Source organism: Salvelinus namaycush, chromosome 16, assembly GCF_016432855.1.
Source record: "Salvelinus namaycush isolate Seneca chromosome 16, SaNama_1.0, whole genome shotgun sequence".
Lineage (NCBI taxonomy): Eukaryota > Metazoa > Chordata > Actinopteri > Salmoniformes > Salmonidae > Salvelinus > Salvelinus namaycush.
The window spans coordinates 12,936,147-12,952,097 of NC_052322.1; the positions used below are offsets into that span (position 1 = coordinate 12,936,147).

Here is a 15,951-nt window from a genome sequence, read left to right on the forward strand (position 1 = left end):
AAAATTGGATTAACCAAACCTAACAAACCATCAGTTTATTATCAAATCTTAGCCGCAATGTTTATTGCATCAAACAGAGGAAGCTTGTGACTTGCATGCTCCGGTATAGAACAAGGCTGGACTATAGGACTATAGGTCATTTCCGCAGGCCCTGTGCCCTCTTTGCCCTCTCTCCCTCCAAAACAAACACAGGGGGAGATTTTATAATTATTTGTTTTATGAAGTTTCTGTTGTTTTGTTTTACGCAGGCATGGAAACCATCTCTGGGGAAATGGGTTGGAATGGATTAGGCCACTCCTCTCTGGCATCCGTGACAACAGGAAGAACCAACCTCACTTCCTCCCTCTTCCCCGACTTCACATCCCTTAACAGTTCTCATGAAGGGGCAGGGTCCTATTACTGGATTATCCCCGAGAACGCCTCAGCCACCACGCCCCATGCTTTACCCCAGCCCAGGGTGAGGGATCTGGGTCTGGCCCGGGCGGAGATAGGGGTCCTGGGCTTGGTGCTGGCCCTCACTACCCTAGGGAATGGCTTCGTACTGTGGGTGCTGCTCCGCAGGAGGAAACACAACGCTCCCATGCATCTGTTCATGGTCAACCTGTGTCTGGCTGACCTGGTGGTGGCGCTGTTCCAGGTGAGACTGACACCTCAGAGATTAGAGTCGAATCCAGTTCTCTTGGGATTAACCCCAGCCCTGTTTTGATTGCTAGGCACCACATGTATACAGTAATCAACATCAGTAACCTATGAGTGACCTAAATCACAATGACATAGAGTGTGGTGAAGCTAACATGACCATGATTCTGTCCCTTCTAGTCTGTTTAACAATATGAATTAGTCAACTATTCATACAACTCGAAATCATTGTTACAGATATATGATCTTAATTTATTATGTTGCTGCAAATTTTCCTGCAAACTTCTAGTGTATTTGAGTTTTAAAAAGGCTTCTGAAGTTAGTAATTTTCACGTTGAAATTTTAGACTCGATTTGACATAATGAAAAATGTAGCAACCCCTACCAAAATGTCCATTATAATCCACATTATAATTCACGTTTTCTGTTGCTGCTGGATTATTTTCCTGCTGTAGCAAACTGGCTCAAATGAAGATCCTACATCTGTATATGGCCGTCCTAAATGACTAACACACATTCGCCTAATATTGTATGGTGGGTGCAGTTCTCAAAATGCAGTGGAAATGGCGTGAGCATTTAAATAAATATTATTATTCCATTGCTATGGCAGTCAGTCTACTCTGTTTCAATGTCCACACTAGCATGCAATGATTCATGGATTCTAAGTAGTATGCTAGTATCTAACGTAGCCAAGCTAAATTTTCTCTTATTTCCTGTCGGCCCCTCAGGTTTTCCCCCAGCTGGTGTGGGACATCACAGAAAGGTTCCAGGGGCCGGATTTTCTGTGTCGCTCAGTAAAGTACCTGCAGATCGTAGGGATGTTCGCGTCCTCCTATATGATCGTAGCCATGACAGTGGACCGGCACTATGCCATCTGCTGCCCACTGCAGGCCTATCGTGGTGGGTCCGTGTCCCGCTGGAACACCCCTATTATGATGGCCTGGGGCCTGGCCTTACTTCTCTCTATACCACAGGTAGGAGCACTATCACTGACCTCTGACCCCCTGGCCCTGCTGCTCTCCGTACCACAGGCAGGTAGGAACACCGAGCCTAAGCTTGAACCTAAGCCTTAACCTCTAACCCTAACTCCATCATGACTGCCTGGCCCTGCTGCTCTCCCTACCACAGGTTGGCACTGTAGGGGACAGTTAGCCTAACCTTAGTTTTATGTCCACATCTCAACTAAACCCTAACCCTAAACCCACATCTCAGCTCAATCCTAACCCTAAACCTAGCTTCATGTCCACATCCCAGCTCAACCCTAACCAGTGGCGGTTCGTGCTGTTTAATATTAGGGAGGACGATTTTTATTTTTGATTAGCGAGGCTTTATTTCTATTACAGCATATAGGATGACTGTCATTCCTATTCCATTCACCCAGTTCAATGTAACATTGATGGGTTTAGGCGACTACATCATACTCAAATTTACCCTATACTCATTATGACATTAGAACCTAGCCTACAAATGAACATTTATAACGTAGGTGCACAGGTCGAGAGACAAATTGGAGAAATCAAGTCTTTCAGGTGGGACGTTGAACGGGTGTCCTGACACTAAAGATCCCATGGCACTTATCATAAGAGTAGGGGTGTTAACCACAGTGTCCTGGCAAATTCCCAATCTGGCCCTCATACCATCATGGCCACCTAATCATCCCCGTCTTCCAATTGGCTCATTCATCCCCCCCTCTTTTCCCCTGTAACTATTTCCCAGGTCTCTAATGTCAATGAGAATGTGTTTTGGTAATAGAAATATAGAAATTAAACCTGACTCGAACAGAGAGGAATGCTATTTACTTTAGCTAGCTGGCTAAGGATTTCCAAGACTGCAACTCTTCCAAGTCAAGGTAAGCTTTCGGTTTTATGAATGGATTGCTTCCGGGGCCCACCCCCCATTGTAACTGCTAAACTGCTTGACGTGATTGTACACATGGATTGGATTGTGGGTTTCCTAGCGCGTTAGTTTAAGTTTGTTGACTATAATGTTAATATGGTAACAACGATGTAGGCTTTGTAGCAGGTAGTGGTTATATTATGAAGGTTTGGCTTGGAGAAGATTTTTCGCCTGGTCACTGATCAGGGGTGTGTTCATTACAGTGGTTCTGCTGCAAAACATTTCTTCAACGAAAGCAAACGAAACGAAACGGGGAGGGACCTACCTAAATTTGTCCAATAGAAAGGAATGTTTTGCAACTGTTTGGACTAATGATTACACCCATGATCAGCCTCCACTTACCCTAACCCTAGCTTCATGTCCACATCCGGGCTCAAACCCTAATCCTAGCCTCAAACACAACCCTAACATGACAGCCTCTGCCCACTTACCGTTTACTTGAGCTTTCACACAACCATTTACATATGTTCTGCCCTCGAGGCAGAGCTGCCCTCAGAACAATATAGAGGTAGGGACACTGGCCCCGCTGATCAGTATAGGCTACCTCGGGTGTGTACCAGGGACAGCTAGATGACATGCTGGCTCAGGAAATTAAGTCTCAATGGGACACTCCTGCCCTGACCCCAGGGCCTGCAGTCAAATTTAAGATGTTCCATTTTTAGGCATATCATGGGATCAGTGGAAGTTTCCTAGACAGTGTGGTCTCCTGTTCTGTTAGTTGTGAAGGAAATTGATGTTTGGTTTGGTTTTGACTCCCTCACCCCTCACTCTTCCTTCCTCCCCTCCCTCCATTCTCCACCCTCTCCCCCCTCCAACATTCCCCTCTCCCCAGTTGTTCATCTTCTCGCGGTCGGAGGTGTCTCCAGGAGAGTTTGAGTGCTGGGCTAACTTCGCTGAGCCGTGGGGACTCAAGGCCTACATCACCTGGATGACCCTAGCAGTGTTCTTACTGCCAGCACTAATCATCACGGTCTGCCAGGTACTGTCTACTACTGAAACAGACGTACACACATGCACGCACGCACACACTGCCAGGCTTAATGATCACTGTCTGCCAGGTACGACAACAAGGACACAACACAGTGTGACCACAGAACAAAAATATAATAGAAATGTATCCTTTTTCCACATTGACAGGCACAGCGTTAACCGCGGTGCAATGCCCTTGGAGGGTGCCTGGGATCAGAGACCAGCTGCCCTCCGTTTACCAGTTCACTTCCTATTTCATTATCCTTAAGGCTCTGGTCAAAAGTAGTGCGCTATATAGGGAATAGGGTGAAATTTGGGATGCACACCATATCTCTAAGCTATAGGCTACCTGCCACCCCCGAGAACATACAAAACACAGAATTAAAAAATGGATTTTGCATGAATAAAATTTGCTGTGTTTTGATGGAGCGGTTTTTGGTAGGCTCTGTTGAATAAGCTGCAGGGAGTCAGTTCTATCAGATCAAGGACAGGCCGGACAGCTGGTGGGATAGATGGGGTGGCTGTACTGGCTGGTGTTGTGTAGCGTCCCGTGGGGGATAGAGACATTCTGGGCTACCTCCCTCTGGTCCAGTCAGACTCAGAGAGAGAGCAAGCTGCTCTATTTAAGGAAATATATTTCCAGGGTCCGGCTATTTGCTGTTTCCCCTGGCCTAATTAACACAGCCCACTGTAGACCTACTGCTGTGTGGCTGGCCTGTCAGAACACTACCCACTGTGAGGGACCCAGCGAGGAACCAGAATAACAGTCAAATGAACCAGATCCCAGCCAAAGATTAGGGACATTGAATTAATTTGTGTTTCATTACAAGTGTAGAGCTGGGTTCAAATACTATTTAAAATCTTTCGAATACTTTGAGTGTGTAATTTATTCTGCCTGGAGTTCCCCCGATGGGCGAGTTTGGTGTTTTGGCAATATTCTATTGGTTCCATTATGCCAGGCAAGCTCAGTCAAAACAGCTTAAGTATTTTTAATTATTTAAAGTTGTGTTTGAATCCAGATCTGATCATGTGACCTCCTTGCTAACATGGTTTGGCAAGACATTGTTCTAAGACCCAGTTTCTCATGACCTGCTGGGGTCTTGTGCTTTTTCAGGAAACAGAATCTAGGACATTTAATTGAGTTAGAAAGGTCTATGTTTGGTGTCTGTGTTGGGATGATTAGGTTTAGGAATCGGTTCCAAAATACTTCTCTATGTGCACTCTTTTACTGTCTAAGTACATTTGATCTATTAGTATCTACAGGTAACTGCCAAAATAAAGGAAACACCAACATAAAGTATCTTTAGGGCGTTGGGCCACCATGACCCGCCAGATCAGCTTCAATGCACCTTGGCATAGATTCTACAAGTGTCTGGAACTCTATTGGAGGGATGCAACACCATTCTGAGATTAATCCCATCATTTGGTGTTTTGTTGACGGTGGTGGAAAACGCTGTCTCAGGCACCGCTCCAGAATCTCCCATAAGTGTTCAATTGGGGTGAGATCTGGTGACAGACACACAAACCCTTTAAACACTCTATGCTCCTTTGAGAACCCTCTTTAAAAGTCACTGAGATCTCTTCTTCTAGCCATGGTAGCCAAAATAATGGACGACTGGGCATTTTTATACATGACCCTAAGCATGATGGGATGTTAACTGCTTAATTAACTAAGGAATCTGTGTGGAAGCATCTGCTTTCAATATACTTTGTATCCCTCATTTACTCATTTAAGTGTTTCCTCTATTTTGGAAGTTAGCTGTACGTTTCTATTAGTTGTATGTATTTTACTCTTTTAGTATCTAGCTACATACTTCAGACATATTCAGACTCATTAAGACACATTCATTCATTCACTCATTCATCTATTTCTTTCTAATTCCAGATCCGGATCTTCAGAGAGATTCACAACAACATCTATCTGAAGTCAGAGAGAATGGTGTCAGCAGAGCTCAAGAAGAACAACGATGTCATCTTCCACTTCCACAGAGTCAAAAAGGACGACGACAGAGCGACCAGGGAGCAGGGGAGAGGGGGATGCAGAGGGGGGAGAGGAGATGGAGGGGAACAGCTTCTAAAGACTATGAACAACAACCCCTCCAGCACTCTCTGTAACCCTCTCTTACCGCTCTCCCCCCAGTCTACTACAGCTGTTGTACCCTCAGAGTGCTATCCCTACCTGTCCCCCTCTCCACAATACAGCAGCTGTCACAACAACCACACAGCAGCAACACAGCAAAGCCCCTTCAACACCCCAGATAACATAACCCTCCCCTCCAACCCCGGCCTCAGTGACCAAAGGGGCTCTAGTACAGCTGTAGTTCCCCAATCATGTGACACGTGCTCACATGGATCCCATGGCCCAGTCACCTCAGGTGGTTGTGGTGGTGGTTCAGTGCCTCCTAACAATGGTGGATGCTGTCATGAGGCCTACACATCCTTCGAGCTCCCATCCTCCCCCCGGTGTGTCTCCTCTCCACGCCCATCGCTGGAGTACCCTCCCCCACCCCCCCGGGCCCTGACGCCCCCCTCCATCTCCAAGGCCATGTCTAAGACGGTGAGGATGACTCTGGTGATAGTGTTGGTCTACACAGTCTGCTGGTCCCCCTTCTTCATCGTTCAGCTGTGGGCCGCCTGGGACCCCAACCCTCCAGACCAAGGTTAGAGATCGAAGACGCACGCACACAGAACACACTTACTAAGCACACAAAGCATACTGAGCTCCAATGTATGTCCAAATATTTGGGTCACTGAGGTTAAAAATATGTTATTGTTTTCATATCCACAGTGTTGGGGAGTAGTGAACTACATGTAATTCAACTAGTAATTTAACTACATTTTACAGTAGTTTAGTGGTAGTTGAACTGAATTCAAATCTAGGTAGTGTTTTCAGTAGTTAAAGGTCGATTCCGCCACTTCTCAACCTCATATTCACTATCTCCAGCACCATACCAGTATCTACATATGTAAAAGCAGCACGGTTCTATGATCCGTGGTTAAAAAGATATGAAGAAAGTTCCTAAAAAATTGTTCTCTGTGACATCACATTTCTTAAAAGTAAGAAAAACATTCAACAAGTTTCTGGCCAATAGGAGGGTATTTTCTTGCTCCACGCGTCACCTCAATTCTCATAGTATTTGAAAATCATTGATGTCATCGAGTAGAACTTTTTAACTTTATATTTTTTTCTACAAAATGTAAAAATGCACCGTTTTCACGTATGTAGACACTGGTATTGTGCTGCATTAATGAAAATGAGGTTGAAAAGTGATGGAATTGCACTTTAATTACTTTTAGCCATGTAGTGGTATAGCTAACTACTGGAACTACAAACTATTTTTTTGCAAAAAGAAAAAAATGGGTAAAGTAGGCAATCATTTTCTTTCTTTTTCTTTATCAGACCTGCCCTAATTCTCACTTGAAACATTGTTTTTGTGTTGAAATCCTACAGTCCCACTTTGACGCTGGCATGTTTTGGACTTCTAACACCTTTTTAAACACCTACAGACTTCTGGGTTGTACAATTGGATCTGTCTATTTCTACTACATCCATTGATACCAACCATTAGTCTGTGTGATTAACGGAGGCTGAGCTAGAGTGGTGTTTGTGAGACAAGGGCCGGGGTAGGTTCTTCTGACATCATATGACCCCAAAGTGATCTGTGCTTGCATTTTACAGTCTATGACATTTCAGATTTACATATGATAACTTTTCACGAAGTACTTTTTCAAAGTAACTTTAGTTCAGTAAACTATATTTTTTGTAGGGGTAGCTTTAGTGTAGCTTAACTTCTTTCAGTGTGAAGTAATTGGTAGTAGGGATTAGAGGTCGACCGATTATGATTTTTCACCGCCGATACCGATTATTGGAGGACCAAAAAAAAAGCCGATACCGATTAATCGGACGATTTTTTAAATGTATTTGTAATAATGACAATTACAACAATACTGAATGAACACTTTTATTTTAACTTAATATAATACATCAATCAAATCAATTTAGCCTCAAATAAATAATGAAACATGTTCAATTTGGTTTAAATAATGCAAAAACAAAGTGTTGGAGAAGAAAGTAAAAGTGCAATATGTGCCATGTAAAATAGCTAACGTTTAAGTTCCTTGCTCAGAACATGAGAACATATGAAAGCTGGTGGTTCCTTTTAACATGAGTCTTCAATATTCCCAGGTAAGAAGTTTTAGGTTGTAGTTATTATAGGAATTATAGTACTATTTCTCTCCATTATACAATTTGTATTTCATATACCTTTGACTATTGGATGTTCTTATAGGCACTTTAGTATTGCCAGTGTAACAGTATAGCTTCCGTCCCTCTCCTCGCCCCTACCTGGGCTCGAACCAGGAACACATCGACAACAGCCACCCTCGAAGAATCGTTACCCATCGCTCCACAAAAGCCGCGGCCCTTGCAGAGCAAGGGGAACAACTACTCCAAGTCTCAGAGCAAGTGTCATCACCGATTGAAACGCTAATAGCGCGCACCCCGCTAACTAGCTAGCCATTTCACATCGGTTACACCAGCCTAATCTGGGAGTTGATAGGCTTGAAGTCATAAACAGCTCAATACTTGAAGCACAGCGAAGAGCTGCTGTCAAACGCACGAACGTGCTGTTTGAATGAATGCTTACGAGCCTGCTGCTGCCTACCATCGCTCAGTCAAACTGCTCTATCAGATATCAAATCATAGACTTAATTATAACATAATAACACACAGAAATACGAGCCTTTGGTCATTGATATGGTCGAATCCGGAAACTATCATTTCGAAAACAAAACGTTTATTCTTTCAGTGAAATACGGAACCATTCCGTATTTTATCTAACGGGTGGCATCCCTAACTCTAAATATTGCTGTTACATTGTACAACCTGTCATAATTATGTACAATTCTGGCAAATTAATTACGGTCTTTGTTAGGAATAAATGGACTTCACACAGTTCGCAAAAAAATATATACTTATGTATTGATTTTAAAGAAAGGCATTGATGTTTATGGTTAGATTTGGTGCAACGACAGTGCTAAATCATCACCCGTTTTGGCGAAGTAGGCTGTGATTCGAAGAGAAATTAACAGGCACTGCATCGATTATATGCAACGCAGGACACGCTAGATAAACTAGTAATATCATCAACCATGTGTAGTTAACTAGTGATTATGTTAAGATTGATAGTTTTTTATAAGATAAGTTTAATGCTATCTAGCAACTTACCTTGGCTTCTTGCTGCCCTCGTGTAACAGGTAGTCAGCCTGCCATGCAGGCTCCTCATGGAGTGCAATGTAAGGCAGGTGGTTAGAGTGTTGGACTAGTAACCGGAAGGTTCCAAAAACGAATCCCCGAGCTGACAAGGTGAAAATCTGTCGTTCTGCCCCTGAACAAGGCAGTTAACCCAGTTCCTAGGCCGTCATTGAAAATAAGAATGTGTTCTTAACTGACTTGCCTAGTTAAATAAAGGTGTAAAAAAATATTCATTAATTTAAAAAAGAGAAGAAAATCGGCCAAATCGGTGTCCAAAAATACCGATTTACGATTGTTATGAAAACTTGAAATCGGCCCTAATTAATCGGCCATTCCGATTAATCGGTCGACCTCTAGTAGGGATGCACCGATATTACATTTTTGGCCAATACCGATATTTTCCTTGCCCCCCAAAAAACTATTTTAGCAGCCTTTTAAGCATTCTAGTACATTTAAATAGTTAACTCACACACACACACACACACACACACACACACACACACACACACACACACACACACACACACACACACACACACACACACACACACACTGACCAAAAAGTTATTTTGTTGACATTTATGTATGTCCCTATTACCAGTAAAACATAATCAAAATCTATTTCTTTCACTTACTTGCTGTGCTGTTTCGTTGTTCACTTGTTCAGTCGTTTCAGTCTCAACCAGGATTTCATCATACATGTCAAGCAGTGAACTTTCAGCTCTCTGTCCGTGGCCTCTCTTCCTCGGTGCGCACTGTCACTGTGTCCGTTTCTATCTTGTCCAGCTGTGTCTGTAACATTTCACATAAACCCTGTTTCTTGTCTGCATCGAAGTAGCGGCCCTTGTACCTAGCATTGAGAATGGTGGCAACACAGTAAAGAGGCTCAGAGAGAATGCCACCGAATCGCTTGTTCACAGCCTCTTGTAGAGTACTTTTGCAAGTGTTAACCCCACGGTCTGTGTGGGCAGTTTTGTTAAGCAGGCGTTTCAATGCCATGACAGAGGGTATCACCTCTGCTGCAGGCGCAGTTGATTAGCTTATTTCTCCAGTCAGTTGTTCGAATGGAGCCAGGAGTGTGTTCATGTTTCCAAGTTTCAAACATGTTCTCAAATACCATTGAAATGGCAGCAGCGGTATGAGAACCAGCACATTCTTGAGCATGCAATAGGGCTTTCCTCAGTACAAAATCCTCGTAGATCCACTGTGCTGTCAGACTCAGCATGCTCATGGGACTGGCATCGCTGGTCCAAATGTCAGTCAATCATGAGCTAATAGCAGTGACGCCCATAGCAAGTAGCTCAGGGATGTGAGTTTCAACAATACTATGTAACTCCAGTAGGGCAACATCTGAAAAATAGCGCCTACTTGGTAGTGTGTACCGGGGCTCGAGGTGCTCGACCAGTCGGCGAAAGCCACCATCATCCACGACAGAGAACGGTTGATTGTCAAGGGCAATGAATTCCATTATCTTGGCATTAATGGATTCTGCCTTTGAGTTGTCTCGCTGAAATGCTCTTACTCTTTCAAATGACTGCTGGACTTGAACTTGTTTAGTTGTTGGAAGTGTGCTCTAAGTATTTTTCTGCTTTTGTTCTGTGTAGCATTGTATTTTTGTGGCGTCATTACGTCATCTACCTACGTTATATAGGTATGCATGTCAGCTTTGACATTGGTTTTGCACATCGGCGTTAAACTAGACATCGGGCCATTTTTACCTAATATCGTCCCTAATTGGTAGCTTGGTAAACTATCTTTTCAGAGTAGCTTCCCCAACACTGCATATCCAGAATAATGAAAGCTGGTGAGGAGAGGACGTCTCATAATAATGTCTGGAATGGTATAAATTAAACGGTATCAAACACATGGTAACCATGTGTTAGATGTGTTTGATACCATTCCATTTATTCCATTGCAGCCTTTACTATGAGCCCTTCCTCCGATTTCAAGTGCCACCAGCCACAACTGATCCAGAACTAGAATTTATTTAAGGTCACCATAACATAACTCAACTAGCACTGTGTCAGGTGTCTGCTTACAACTTCAACACTGTGGATTAGTTTTTTCTTCTCTCATCTGAAGCAGAACACACTGGCATGCCCATGCACACACACACACACACACACACACACACACACACACACACACACACACACACACACACACACACACACACACACACACACACACACACACACACACACACACACTGTCACGACTCCTACCGAAAGTGGCTCCTCTCCCTGTTCGGGTGGCGATCGGCGGTCGTCGTCACCGGTCTACTAGCTGCCACCGATCCCTTTTCCCTTTTCTGTTTGTTTTGTCCGTTTAGTTTCACCTGTTCCTTGTTGAGGTTGATTAGTTGGGTTATTTAAGCTGGTAGGCCCGCCTGCTCTTTGTGCTTAACTATTTTTCCCACTGTGTTATTGTGTGGCAGTACGTATTGTGTTGGGCATTTTGTTATTGTGCGCCCGGTATTCTTGGCGAGCGCTATTTTTTCCCTGTGCGTAATAAACGCTATCCTGAACTTTCTGCCTCCTGCGCCTGACTCCGCCCAGATCGTTACACACACACACACACACACACACACACACACACACACACACACACACACACACACACACACACACACACACACACACACACACACACACACACACACACACACACACACACACACTAAGCATACCTCAGTGTCAGTAAATAACCTGTTTATATCTCCTGTTGCTCACACCCCAGACAGATGTTGACATTTCATCAACAATAGCATCTGCCAACAGCTCGCACACAGAGTTAAACACACACATGAATAGGCACCCAACGCATGCAAACACGCACACATAAGTCATCATGCACACACCGATTGCTATCAGCTGTGTAGTCTCTAGTCAACCCCCAGCTCCTTTTATCTTCCTAAACTGGCAATAGTAAAGAGGGAGGAGGCCAGTGCTTGGTGTCCTACTTATTACATAAAAACGGCATGTTAGAAGTAGAAAGTGGCAAAAGGAAATAGGTAAAGTTTAGAGATTTTTGTTCCAGAAAGAAATTTACAGCACGTCTAATAGTGCCAGAGGGAAACTAAAATGGAAAACCGTAAACAGTTCGTTTCCACACTGAATACTGGTACTGTTAAATAGTCACTACTCTCTGTTGTTGCCAAAGAGTAGGAAGGGGACCATGACCTCGATCTCTCCATGCCTATGTCCCAAATGGCACTCTATTCCCTATATTGTGCACTTGAAAAATACTAAGCGATAGACTAGAGAGCTATATCTGCCAGTGGATGCGGTACAGCCGCCACAGGTCTGTCCAGCAAGAACAAGTCAGATATCTTCAGAACAGGTTTATTACAGATAAGGGTTCACCACACCATACTCCTTGATTGACAGTGCTCACAGTGGAAGTGAGAGTGTATAAAAGTGTTTCTATGGAACAGAATAGAAAGGAATAACCACGAGTATAGGCTTACATACAATATACAGGCCCAGTAGATGGTATTGGTGGTGGTATTCGTGCTAGTATCTCGAATACACATAAATACACAATCTCTATACTGCTTATGCCAAGATATAATGTAAGGGGCAAAACAAAATGCATAGGCTATAGTAACACACTTACAGCACAAAAGCCCAATTATTGGTAACCATATGATAACTATACATCAATTGAATGACATAGAAAGTAACTGAAATGTGACTGCAATGTACCCAAGGTCTGCGCATGTGCAGGAGACCACAACAAGGAATAGTAACTGCCCCACCAGGAAAGGCACAGGCTAAATTAGATTACATACATACATACATACGACTAAATATACAGTGCAAGGTAGCATGAGGCTAAATAAAGGTTGTAATTGTCCATAAACACGGCTATAAGTGTAGCGGTCTTTATATGTACCACAGGAGAACCAAGAAATGAAGAGCGACACCACGGCTGTCTTTTAGGCTTTTATGTCGATCTGCAATAGTATTGTGAAAAGACAGGACAGGAACACATCAGTCTCCAATGCACCATCTGACAAGTTGTTCTACACAGGAGCATGAAGAAAGGTAAAACACATATCCTGTCTCACATCCCCAATACATTGCTAGGTGCTTTCAGTGTTGACAGTACCAAAATACAACAACTCATGTACAAAAACACTGCAACACAAACAAGCTACAACGTGAAATCGCCTCTATCCCATTCAGACCTTAGAGGGCCAAAACTACATCTCCCATAATGCAACGCCAGCACCAGTCGGCAGTTTAGCTAACCGTCTGCATCACAGAAAGGCCTGCTAGCTAGCAACAGCAACACTTTTTAGCACTCTGTAAACTATATTAATAACAACAATAAAACTCTCAAAGATACATGTTTCAATAGTCTCACACTCCCTTATAACAATATCTACAGCAATAACCGTGGGATGTTTTATTTATTTCACGTTAGTGCTTTGTAGGACTGAGGAGAACGGGAGCTAACGTGTAATAACGTTACCAGGGTGTTAGTAGGTGACGCAAGCACCCAGATGAAATAAAATACATTTAATGAAACAAAACCCGAAGATGTTAACATCATTCAGCTACTGTAGCTGCCTACCTAACATCAACAGGCAGCACCAGTAGCGCAACAATTAAAAATAGACACCAAAAGTAAAGTTCCTGGCGATCATAGCGATCTGACTCTCCCCCTCTGTCTGAACTTGGAATATTCCTGTTGACCCCCAACCTGGTTGTTCTGTTCTGCCTTGTGTACTATTTAAATCATTTTAAGTTTGATGGAATAACCTTTTTAACTCTCCCACACAAGCTGACAATATGAACGTGAAAATAATATCGTAAAGGAGGCATGTGGTACACAGAGTATAAATTAGCTGGCATGACTGCCTAGCACCTAATTTACTTGGCTAACGTTAGCTGGCTAAAAGAGTAGCATGATGTAAAGGTAAATACCTTCTAAATATGGTAATATGGACTGCCTTAGCAACAGCCAACTAAAGAAGCAATGACATGTACAGCACTTACAATTAGATGCACGCAATAACAGAAATCATAGAAAACAGTCCAATATGTCCTTCCTTCTCTTCAGACCGCGCGATCTCAATCTGATGGCAGGAGGTACACGGGGAATGCCGGACTGTGATTGGCTGATACAAGTGGGGTGATTTATAGGTACCACTTTGGTGAAGATGAGGTGTTGGGCAAATACAATTTAACTACTAGATTAGGGGTGATGAAACGGCTAAATAAGAGCTGGCCTTTTTAACAGCACTATTGTAAAGTAGTGTGTACACTTATTACTATGGAATTATAAACGGGGTATCAGTCCAGTTATTGGAAAAAATTGTATTCTAAGAAGACCTGACTTGTCAGTTATTTTAGTTATGGCTCCATAAAACTACAGTTAGAATAATAGTAATTAATTGATTCATCTGAAGCTATGAATTCTTTGAGAATCAATCGGAGTTCTTTCCCAGAATAATAAGACAAACACAAGTTCTTTATACAATCAACATGCAAGCAGTTCATTCTAGTCCCGTGAGATCACATGGTACCAGTTAAAAGTTTGGACACACCTACTCATTCCAGGGATTTTATTTATTTGTACTATTTTCTACATTGTAGAATATTTGTGAAGACATCAAAACTATGAAATAACACATATGGAGTCATGTAGTAACCAAAAAAGTGTTTAACAAATCAAAATATATTTTATATTTGAGATTCTTCAAAGTTGCCACCCTTTGCCTTGATGACAGCTTTGCACACTCTTGAGATTCTTTCAACCAGCTTCATGATGTAGTCACCTGTAATGCATTTAAATTAACAGGTGTGCCTTGTTAAAAGTTCATTTGTGGACTGTCTTTCCTTAATGCGTTTGAGCCAATCAGTTGTGTTGTGAGAAGGTTGGGGTGGTAAACAGAAGATAGCCCTATTTGTTAAAAGATCAAGTCCATATTATGGCAAGAACAACTCAAATAAGCAAAGAGAAACGACAGTCCATCATTACTTTAAGACATGAAGGTCAGTCAATCCAGAACATTTCAAGAACTTTGAAAGTTTCTTCAAGTGCAGTCGCAAAAACCATCAAGCGCTATGATGAAACTGGTTCTCATGAGGACTGCCACAGGAAAGGAAGACCCAGAGTTACCTCTGCTGCAGAGGATACGTTCATTATTGTTAACTGCACCTCAGATTGCAGCCCAAATAAATGTTTCACAGAGTTCAAGTAACAGACACATCTCAACATCAACTGTTCAGAGGAGACTGCGTGAATCAGGCCTTCATGGTCAAATTGCTACAAAGAAACCACTACTAAAGGACACCCATAAGAAGAAGAGACTTGCTTGGGCAAAGAAACACGAGCAATGGACATTAGACCGGTGGAAAGCAAGTTTGAAATTTTTGGTTCCAACCGCTGTGTCTTTGTGAGATGCAGAGCAGGTGAATGGATGATCTCCACATGTGTGGTTCCCACCGTGAAGCATGGAGGAGGAGGTATGTGGTGGTGCTTTTCTGGTGACACTGTCAGTGATTTATTTAGAATTCAAGGCACACTTAACCAGCATGACTACCAAAGTATTCTGGAGCGATACGCCAGCCCATCTGGTTTGCGCTTAGTGGGACTATCATTTTGTTTTCAACAGACAATGACCCAAAACACACCTCCTGACTGTGTAAGGGCTAGTTGACCAAGAAGGAGAGTGATGAAGTGCTGCATCAGATGACCTGGCCTCCACAATCACCCAACCTCTGTTTTTAGCAAAGAGGAGGAACGTTTATTCTATATGACCCCTTACCTATCTATATCTCTGACCTTCACACTCTATTGCGATCATTCAGCTCTGCTGTAATTTACTGGTTGTAGCCTATGGCTGCTGTGCTGCTGGCTCTGGCAATGTAATGTTCCTCACTGCCCTGCAGGCTGACTGATGGCTGCGTGTGCGTTTGCCCGATCGCGTCTGTGTGTGTGTCTTTGTCTGACCGTGTGTGTGTCCTCTCTCTCTCTGCAGGCGTAGCGTTCACCATCCTGATGCTGCTGGCCAGTCTGAACTCGTGTACCAACCCCTGGATCTACACCTTCTTCAGCAGCTCTGTGTCCAGGGAGCTACAGGCCATGTTACGCTGCAGACCAAGAACCCCGCGCAGGGGCTCCATACCTGACGACTCCACCACCACACACACCTCCACCACCAAGGACAGCCTCTACTGA

The 15,951-nt window shown here is 43.2% G+C and overlaps 1 protein-coding gene across 1 annotated transcript; it reads left to right on the forward strand.

Annotated features, from left to right (window-relative positions):
- The first annotated feature begins 250 nt into the window (after positions 1-250).
- On the forward strand, positions 251-15,951 carry LOC120060625 (vasopressin V2 receptor-like). The gene is made up of 6 exons (XM_039010011.1): positions 251-637; positions 1,367-1,612; positions 3,367-3,513; positions 5,389-5,479; positions 6,014-6,163; positions 15,752-15,951. Exons 1-6 carry the CDS (start codon positions 251-253, stop codon positions 15,949-15,951), a joined length of 1,221 nt encoding a protein of 406 aa, XP_038865939.1.

Bases quoted from the DNA above. Each gene is read 5' to 3' on its own strand.
- LOC120060625 (XM_039010011.1), top strand. From the start codon at position 251: ATGGAAACCATCTCTGGGGAAATGGGTTGGAATGGATTAGGCCACTCC. The intron at 3,514-5,388 runs GTACTGTCTACT...TTCTAATTCCAG, and splicing joins TAATCATCACGGTCTGCCAG to ATCCGGATCTTCAGAGAGAT. The intron at 5,480-6,013 runs TCCACTTCCACA...CTCCCCCACCCC, and splicing joins GAAGAACAACGATGTCATCT to CCCGGGCCCTGACGCCCCCC.